The sequence below is a fragment of the Sinocyclocheilus rhinocerous genome, unplaced genomic scaffold, assembly GCF_001515625.1.
Source record: "Sinocyclocheilus rhinocerous isolate Xijiao unplaced genomic scaffold, SAMN03320098_v1.1 scaffold1043, whole genome shotgun sequence".
NCBI lineage: Eukaryota > Metazoa > Chordata > Actinopteri > Cypriniformes > Cyprinidae > Sinocyclocheilus > Sinocyclocheilus rhinocerous.
The window spans coordinates 1,671,675-1,681,787 of NW_015642610.1; the positions used below are offsets into that span (position 1 = coordinate 1,671,675).

The window sequence follows — 10,113 nt, forward strand, 5'->3', positions numbered from 1 at the left end:
TTTTTAAAGCTCAAATTAGAGCGCACTTTAGCCTGCACCGGTCATGTCCTGTAGGGATATTAACAGCGTCTACGGCACCACACTGATCATTTCTTTCAAATGGACAATTATTTGTTCCAGTCTGAAACGTGTAAAATCGAGTCCAGGCAGCGCTTGACATTTACGATCTATTCATCAAAGCAGACATCCAGACACTTGACTTGATACTTCAGAGCTTTGTCATGTCTCCCTTAAGCAACCACATTTCCACCAAAGAACATTTCCGAGCCAAGAGCTGCTGATGCATGGAAACTATTCCACAGAAGTCTTTCCGAAACACCGCCACCTTGTGACATAACCCAACAAACCGCACACAAAGACATCACTGTATACGCGCATTTCTCCTGATGGAGTTTGCTCCATTCAGTGACATTTTTGACAGTACACCTCTGTATGATAATGCCCTTTATATCACTGGTGCTGCTTTATTTTATACCCTGGCTCTTGCTCTGTTAATGAATCACTGAACGCATCCATGTACATTCTTTACTTCTGATAGGTTTGAAGAACATCCTGGATAACTGTCAGAGAGTTCCCAACCCTGACCAGAAGGACAAAGATAATGACGGTGTTGGTGATGCATGTGACAGCTGCCCTGAGGTGCCAAACCCCAACCAGGTGCCACACGACTTTATTACGAGTTCTATTCTATTCTATTCTATTCTATTCTGTGTATTTTAATTAGATATTTATTGATTGCTGTTGGATATTTATTTGTGGATGCAAGTTTACAGGACAACTGCTGGTTGGTTCCTAACATAGACCAGAAGAACAGTGATAAAGATCTCCATGGTGATGCTTGTGATAATTGCGTAAACGTGGAGAACCCGGACCAGCGGGACTCAGACAAGGACGGACTGGGAGATGCCTGTGATGATGACATAGACGGGGATGGTAATTTAATTCAGGTCTTATTTAGTCAAAGATCACCTTCTCCACACATTTTTTCGATCTCTGCTCCATATGCCATTCAGCTGCTGTGTATTTAATTTAGTCGCAGAAATGGGGTGTTATGTTTTAAATATCCTTTTCACCCTTCGGACCTGTTTTTTATCGTGATTTTCCTGCGCTTAGGTCATTTTGATGTGGAAAAACAGAAGCTTCTGTGTTTTTAAAGCTCAAATTAGAGCGCACTTTAGCCTGCACGGGTCATGTCCTGTAGGGATATTAACAGCGTCTACGGCACCACACTGATCATTTCTTTCAAATGGACAATTATTTGTTCCAGTCTGAAACGTGTAAAATCGAGTCCAGGCAGCGCTTGACATTTACGATCTATTCATCAAAGCAGAAATCCAGACACTTGACTTGATACTTCAGAGCTTTGTCATGTCTCCCTTAAGCAACCACATTTCGACCAAAGAACCCGAGCCAAGAGCTACTGATGCATGGAAACTATTCCACAGAAGTCTTTCCGAAACACCGCCACCTTGTGACATAACCCAACAAACCGCACACAAAGACATCACTGTATACACGCATTTCTCCTGATGGAGTTTGCTCCATTCAGTGACATTTTTGACAGTACACCTCTGTATGATAATGCCCTTTATATCACTGGTGCTGCTTTATTTTATACCCTGGCTCTTGCTCTGTTAATGAATCACTGAACGCATCCATGTACATTCTTTACTTCTGATAGGTTTGAAGAACATCCTGGATAACTGTCAGAGAGTTCCCAACCCTGACCAGAAGGACAAAGATAATGACGGTGTTGGTGATGCATGTGACAGCTGCCCTGAGGTGCCAAACCCCAACCAGGTGCCACACGACTTTATTACGAGTTCTATTCTATTCTATTCTATTCTATTCTGTGTATTTTAATTAGATATTTATTGATTGCTGTTGGATATTTATTTGTGGATGCAAGTTTCCCCCTATTTTTAGATTTCAGATTACTTTTTGGTGTTGTCTAGTATCACCTAATTTGAACCTAATTTATATGGATAGCTTTATAGTGCTAGACTTTAGTTTTTAAAAATCACCTTTCTTGAAAACTGTTTTCCTGCCTCTATTTTAGGGAGTCAAATTATTTAGGCATTTTATCAACTGTTCTTCTCAAAATTAGTAGTTATCCATGTTTCAAACAAGGGTTATTATAGTTAACTACAGTGGGTACGGAAAGTATTCAGACCCCCTTAAATTTTTCACTCTTTGTTATATTGCAGCCATTTGCTAAAATCATTTAAGTTAATTTTTTTTCCTCATTAATGTACACACAGCACCCCATATTGACAGAAAAACACAGAATTGTTGACATTTTTGCAAATTTATTAAAAAAGAAAAACTGAAAAATGCTCAGTATTTAGTAGAAGCACCCATTTGATCTAATACAGCCATGAGTCTTTTTGGGAAAGATGCAACAAGTTTTTCACAACTGGATTTGGGGATCCTCTGCCATTCCCTCTTGCAGATCCACTCCAGTTCTGTCAGGTTGGATGGTAAACGTTGGTGGAAAGCCATTTTTAGGTCTATACTAAAAATATTGTTTTTGTTTCGATATTGTATTAAGTAATGTTAACAAACCAAACTTAATATTAAGGTGTTACCGGTTTATCTCACATTCATTTTCAGGATAACTGCATGTTTGTTCCAAACTCGGGCCAAGAAGACGCAGACAGAGATGGGAAGGGAGATGCCTGTGATGCGGATGCAGACAGTGATGGCATCTTCAATGATCAGGTACAGATTAATCCTCATTAGATCATTATTTCCTTGAACTGAAATGCTCCCTTCAATGTCAGTGCTTGCATGACTGTATTCCTACAGGACAACTGCTGGTTGGTTCCTAACATAGACCAGAAAACCAAAAAAGTGCAATGATTCTTGCAATGTTAACTGAAATCAAATTTCAGCTACAGCATTTCTCATATTTATATATTCATTTAATTTAACTTGATTTAAAAAGGGGGAAATGAATAAAAACTACATAGACATATTTAAATAATAATAATGACAAAATAATCAAAATGACCAAAACAACAAAATTATTAAAACATAACTGAAAAAAAGGAAAAATATAAAAATAAAAACTAATTTAAAAATATTAATAAAAACAAAATAAAACTATAATAGTACCTCATAAATACAAAAATAACTTGTTTATACTGCCTAGCATCACAACATTGATTAGAGTTTTTAGTGAGATTTATTTATTTATTTTAGACAAAATAGCATCTTATCATACCGGCAGAATCCCTCTTATCACTGTACATATCCAAAAACATGGTATAACCATCAAACAATGCTGACCAAGCTAGTTAAACAATATTAAACGAGCAAGAGTGCTGCTGTTCCTAAATATCAGTGGCTGATTGCCTGCTGATATTCACAAAACAACACGATTCTGAGTTGCTTTGATTCTGAGAACAGTTCAGTGAATGAACATTAAGTTAATATACACAGTATCGTCAGCTGTTTTGTCTGTTTTTGCTTCACCAACGAAAATAGTTAGAGGAAACAAATCCAAAGTAGAAACAACCTCTTCGCGATTCGGGTGAGTGAATGATTCAAAGATTCACTCATCCGGTCCAGAACGAATCAGCGTATTTGAGTGAAACCGTTGAATGAACGATTCAATCACAAAACAGTCACTTGCTACAACCTACTGGTGCAAATACAAACAAAGGACGCTATACAAACAATGTCAAGTCCCTGTGCTGTTAGGGTCCGATCTTTTAAGGCCTCTTGTCCAGATTCAAGGGAACTAATTGTTGTTAAATGTGCATTTTATATATTTTGTATGTTGAATATGTAATTTTCAATATTACCATTTTAACCTGTCCTCTGTTTTCTTTCAATTAGTCTGATGTTGACGATGATCTCGTTGGAGACACTTGTGACACAAACATTGACAGGTAGACTCTGATTTTTTACTTTTCTCTTTGATGGTCAATATAAAACAAGTTTATAACCGAGTTATTTTGTTCCAGTGATGGAGATGGTCATCAGAACACCAAAGACAACTGCCCCACCATCATTAACAGCTCACAGCTGGACACTGATAAGGACGGGCTTGGAGACGAGTGTGATGATGACGATGATAATGATGGCATCTTGGATGGTCAAGATAATTGTAGACTGGTGCCAAACCCAGACCAAAAAGATGAAAACAGTACGCACCACAACATTTGCTTAGTAGGATGTCATAAGTTGTTCAATGAATTAAGACTAATGTTTTAGTTTGCATTTTTTTAAATGCTAATACAGTGACATTTGTGTGTTTTTAAGTGTGACTTAAGTGTTCAACTATTGTATCATAATGTACTTCACAAACCTATAGTGGACTCAGACCACTGATAAAAAGATATTATCAGCTAAAAGTCTTGTTTGCGCTCTTCTTCTTTGTCAGATGATGGGGTGGGTGACACCTGCACTGGAGACTTTGACAAAGATCATGTGATAGACACAATCGACACCTGCCCTGAGAACGCAGAGATCACTCTGACCGACTTCAGAGCCTATCAGACCGTGGTTCTGGATCCAGAGGGAGAGGCTCAGATCGACCCCAACTGGGTTGTTCTTAATCAGGGAATGGAGATTGTCCAAACCATGAACAGTGACCCAGGACTAGCTGTCGGTATGTTTATGTGACCCAAACCATTCAAATCATCTTGAGTATTTCCATGGTGAAAAGAACAGCTAAACCAGCACCGATCCAGTATAGACCAGCCTGGAAATTCATATTGGTCTTAATTGGTCTTTTAAGAAAAGTTATGTCGTTTTCTCTTAAAGGGTACTCCACTCAAAAATGAAAATTCTCTCAACAATTACTGATTCTCATGTTGTAGGCCTACCAAATTTATATGACTTTCTTTCTTCTGTGAAACACAAATGCAGATTTCTGAAAGATAATATAATTCAAGTGGACTGGACCCTCAAAGTTGATGCTTCAAAAACCACACAAAAGAAAAACAATGGTAATCCATTCGACCACATTGGATGAATCAATGTCTTCTGAAGTGAATTTATGGTTTAAAAAGGTTTAAAATATTAGTATTTTTCACACACACCTATTGTTTAGCTTCAGAAGCCTGCGGTCGTATGGGTTACTGTCGTGTTTGTTTGAAGCGTCAACTTTTGGTTTACTGTCCACTTGCATTAAATGGACTTCGTTTTCACAGAAGAAAGAAAATCAAATACATCTAGGATGGGTAAGTAAAGGATGAAAGACTTCTGTGGAGTATCCCTTTAACTGAATAGTAAACAACAATTTCTGTATTAGTTTTGTTTAAATCATGGTTGAAATATAAACTTTAGTATTTCGTTTTAAATGAAAATCTGGTCAAAACATGACACGGTCTTGCCGCCACATACAGGATATACAGCATTCAGTGGCGTGGACTTTGAGGGCACCTTCCATGTGAATACAGTGACCGATGACGACTACGCAGGCTTCATCTTCGGCTACCAGGATTCCTCCAGCTTCTATGTGGTGATGTGGAAGCAGACGGAGCAGACGTACTGGCAGGCGGTGCCCTTTAGAGCCGTGGCTGAGCCTGGCATTCAGCTTAAGGTCTCGGCGCTCTTCATCTCTATTACTGTCTGAACGCTCAGCCTGTGCTTTTATCATTACTGCTGCTCTGCGGAGCCCTCGGCAAATCTAGTAAAGTGGCTTTGGCTAAACTCTGATCCATGCAAAAACACTTAACCGATGTTAAAGCTGTAGCCAAATAGTTATTTTGCACTTCAAGTATGTCACAATTAGATACGATTATTCAAGTAAAATCATAAACACACAGACATGATTCAATATATTTGCATTTCTAGGCCGTGAAGTCTAAAACCGGGCCAGGGGAGTTCCTGAGGAATTCACTGTGGCACACTGGAGACACAAACGATCAGGTGCGTTTGCTGTGGAAAGACCCTCGTAATGTGGGCTGGAAGGACAAGGTGTCCTACCGCTGGAATCTGAAGCACAGACCCCAAGTGGGATACATCAGGTTAGATGCTGTAAATACTGGCGACTTCAGACTTTACTGGATTTGGATATGAGAAACGGTGCACTGAAGCAAAACATGTTTTCGGTGTTTCTCTGTTTTGGCACAGAGTAAAGTTCTATGAAGGTACCGACTTGGTTGCGGACTCTGGAGTTGTTATTGACACTAGTATGAGAGGAGGCCGTCTTGGGGTGTTCTGCTTTTCACAGGAAAACATCATCTGGTCCAACCTGAGATACCGCTGTAATGGTGAGTGCAGTGCTTGAACAATATTAGAACAATGCATTCTTTTTAATTTCACTGTGTATCTTCATGTACATTTTTCTTGACATTTACAGACACAATTCCTGAAGACTATACAGAACAAGCCCAGCAGTAATGAAACTAAGCGGAGATGAAAGAGGAGAGCACTATTAGTGTTAAAACACGATGTGACTGATGTTTTGGGTACTCATCTTTCCAATTAATTATGGACCATTTACTGGCTTTTGCATCAAGACATATACAGGTTTATAGTTATGCTGAATTTACACTTCTGTAATGTTTACTACACAAAAATGCAGTTCAGCCAGAAAGAGCAAAGCCTGTGTGCTACTACATTAAACACTCACTAAAGGTTTTAATATTAATAAAGTGGACAAATACATTTAAATTGTCAGGATTTGTGCTTGGACTTGCTGGACAATGTCATAGACTTGTAATTTTAAAGTCATAGTTTAAAACAAACATACAAATGGTCCATACAACTTGTCCTGTATATTGTACGTTTTCTGTGAGGCTTTGTGTGAGGAACCGACTGATATTTAACATTGACTGGTTTTATTTTGTAAGCCCCATGAAGGTTGTTTCACCCTAAATTACACCTCTAATTGTATACAGTTCAGTCTCATTTTCATATAGTACATGTGTTAGTTGTCTCCGTTCTGTGACTACAAATGACAAAACTTTCATATATAAAACATAAAAAAAAAATTTAATAGACTACACCATTTTATTCATTTGTCTTTTTATTGAAAGAACTGGCAATATCAATAAAAACACTAAAAAGAATATTCATCCTGCAACAGTTAAACTCATATGACCCTTCATGGAACGTATTGAAATGAGAAAACGTTAATAATAATAATAAAGAAAATTCAAGGCATATAAATGGGAAAAAAAAAAAAAAAAGAGTTGTTTGTAAACTTACTGTACATATTTTTGGATTATAATGTCTCCCATGTGAAATTAGAACAACACAAAGCGCAAGATTACATTTTTTGCAATATTATGAGTACACCTAGTGGTCATCTTTACAATGGACTATTTACATAAAGCACATCTTTGTAAATAAAGGAAAGCATAATGTTTAATTCAGACAAACACTTTTAAACTAAATACTGAGCAACAAATAAGGGTTGCATAAAACAGTATGCTTTTAACTTAATGCAGCTGTATCATGTAGCATTTAAGTCAACTATTTGCTAATTTTGATTTGTATAAACAAGCTCTTTTTTTTTTATCACCAGACAGATTCTTCAGCTTTAGGAGAAGTTGTTCAGATCACAAACCGAAAGTAAAGCCGTGCCAGCTCCAATTGTAGTAAAAGAGATTTTGGTTCGTCAAAGCATTTAGGACAGCTACAACTGCTACACAGGAAATAACCATAAAATGTCAAATAATTCCAGTTCTAGATTGTATTTCCTTCATCAACAACAACCACTTTTTTTTTCTACCAGGGAGCATCAGGAGTGCTGCAATACATCTAATACGGGCAGCTCCTGTAAACTGTAAATTAAACACCACAAACAAGATGTACAGACATGCACTTCTAGCAACAAAAACCTCTGAAAAATTCAATAGAATAGCTGTACACAGCTGTAACAATGCTTAACAAAAACTTGTTCTTTGACAAATGGCATGCTTGCAAGTCTAGTGCATGAGCTGGAATAAAATAGTATAGGACATCCGTGGTCTAAAGCACCATTTAAATTGTAACAAAAATCGAAAAATAAGAAAGAAATAAACTATAGCTTCAGTGTTGCTGTGGGCCATATAACAATCTGTGTGGCAGTTTAGGTTTTTGGGGTATAACGATGTGGCCTTGGCTTTGCCCTCCCATTTCAAATCATCATAAGAACATTTACTGGGAACGGCAGTCACATGCTTTCCTTAGAATGGTGTGATTCACTGGAAACACCAGTATGCTCAAAATGTAGACTACCTGAGATTTAAGATGAAGCCGAAAAAGAGGAAACTTCAGGAATGTTGCTGACTTACTTGGAAATATTGTTTTGGTGCAGTTTTATAAGGAAGTTATGAGGGTGCTTCAATAAATACAGTAACAAGACATCTCACTGGAGTACTTTCTTATAGGAATAATCTTGCACAGTAATTTCTCAGCTGGTTTTGATCATGTTTCCATGAGTGCCATTGGTGGTGTGGTGGTTTTGCAAGGCAGCAGTGTCCTAACTAATCAGGAGAGATATCTCTATTAAATAAATAGATACATTTATTCAAATAAGAAGTCTTGTTACCTTAGTGAAACACCCTTGAAGTGAAATACAACTATAAAACACATTTGAAAACTTTTCAAAAAGGCAGACAAATAAATGAATGAAAATCACAGATGGTTTGTTGATTTGCATAGAATTCTTCAGCTACCAAAAGGAAAGGCGTTAACAAGCAAGACACTTACAGGTGATGTGTGAGCCTGAGCAATGCTTTGTTTTTATACCTTCATGTAATGAGGAAAACAATAGCCCTACATCAGCATGAGAGTAACCATAACATGATTTCTGTAACACGTTTCCATAAAACTGCATTTAAAGACAAAACACATAAGCAGCTTTTGAGAAATCAAAAGCTTTTACTATACTTAAACTAATAAAACAAACAAAAAACATTAAAAACAAACAAAACTCTCTTTCACACACACACACACACAGTAGTTGTAAGTGGACAGTGGTGATACTGGAACATGCGTGAAGGGTTTCTAGGCTTGGAATCTCTTTGGGAAGAGCATGGGGACCAACAGGGTCCACATGTACAGAAATAAACAGACCCAACAGGATGCCATCTTGATCCAGAACACTGACCAGCTCCCCTCCAGCAGCCTCTCGATCTTTGCGTTCTCATAACTGCAGAGAGACAAGATCATATGCATATTACACTTTACGCATGGTGACCTCTGTGATTCTAGTGTTAACAATAACAGTCTACTGACTTTGATTTAGTCAGAGGAACTTAAAGTAAAACAAGAAAATCATAGTAATAAAATACAATTAAATGACAATCAATAGTTAAAAAACCATTATGATTTTTTACAAATTATACTATTTATTTTGTAAATACATATGTATATGTCACAGCTGGCCTGAGACATTCAAAAACAAAACAAAAAGGAGTTGTGTTGTGGAATGTTGTTTTTGTTGTTATGTACTTACTGAAACCAGTTGGTTACAGTCATCATGACGTAGAGGGAGCCGAGAAAGAAAACAAAATGGAAATAGCAGTAGCTGTAGATTGTGCCGTCTCTCTCATCATACTTCACATTCTGCCCTCCAGCAGTCTTCTCATCATCATAGTCCTCTGGAAAATATAAAAAACACCTGGTTTAAGAAACCTGTATTACTTCTTTTTGACCACCAGGAGGCATCCATCTACCCTTTTCTACTGTATAAATGAATCCAAATTAGTATCAAAATACATTTAAGCTTTGAAATCTTCAGGTGATGCCCTAAAATACTAAAAGAGGGGTTGGACGAAGTAAGTGTCTTACCTGTATCATCAACACAGCAGAAGCAGCAGCGAGCTCTCTGAAAAGAAAAAAAAAAGCATGATTCATTATATAGTTTGATTTAGATTTTTTTGTAATGTTGTGTTAAACACAGCAGAAAGAGAACATGGCAAATGTTCACCTCATTTTCGGGCATATCGTTCCTGTACACCTGCAAGGCTGTTGAGCTCCTCTTGGTGGTGGAGATCAAACTGAAGGAAGAGGAGTATTATTTTTTTTTTACTCAAATTGCATTAGACACATGGGGGCAGTGTTCTTTTTTTAACCGTCAAATGTAAAAACAGAACATTCCCTAAATTATTCCCAAAACGCCACCAGACAAAAAAAAAAAAAAAAAAAAAAAAAATTTTTTTTTTT

The 10,113-nt window shown here is 37.3% G+C and overlaps 2 protein-coding genes across 4 annotated transcripts in view; one reads left to right on the top strand and one right to left on the bottom strand.

The window, feature by feature from the left end:
• Nucleotides 1-8,086, top strand: part of thbs4a (thrombospondin 4a) — a 15,743-nt gene extending 7,657 nt beyond the window's left edge. For 2 of the 3 annotated variants that reach the window (XM_016573348.1, XM_016573350.1), the window contains exons 14-21: nt 539-657; nt 3,844-3,896; nt 3,972-4,153; nt 4,391-4,618; nt 5,358-5,554; nt 5,809-5,981; nt 6,088-6,227; nt 6,317-8,086. In XM_016573348.1, coding sequence (XP_016428834.1) covers nt 539-657; nt 3,844-3,896; nt 3,972-4,153; nt 4,391-4,618; nt 5,358-5,554; nt 5,809-5,981; nt 6,088-6,227; nt 6,317-6,357 — 1,133 coding nt within the window. In that variant the 3' untranslated portion in view covers nt 6,358-8,086. The remainder of the gene's footprint in view (nt 1-538; nt 658-3,843; nt 3,897-3,971; nt 4,154-4,390; nt 4,619-5,357; nt 5,555-5,808; nt 5,982-6,087; nt 6,228-6,316) is intronic. The other variant, XM_016573349.1, reaches the window with a different exon arrangement.
• Nucleotides 6,873-10,113, bottom strand: part of serinc5 (serine incorporator 5) — a 23,680-nt gene continuing 20,439 nt past the window's right edge. Inside the window, exons 9-12 of the mRNA XM_016573351.1 lie at nt 9,878-9,947; nt 9,739-9,775; nt 9,404-9,548; nt 6,873-9,097 (exon numbers count right to left, since the gene is read on the bottom strand). Coding sequence (XP_016428837.1) covers nt 8,953-9,097; nt 9,404-9,548; nt 9,739-9,775; nt 9,878-9,947 — 397 coding nt within the window. The 3' untranslated portion in view covers nt 6,873-8,952. The remainder of the gene's footprint in view (nt 9,098-9,403; nt 9,549-9,738; nt 9,776-9,877; nt 9,948-10,113) is intronic.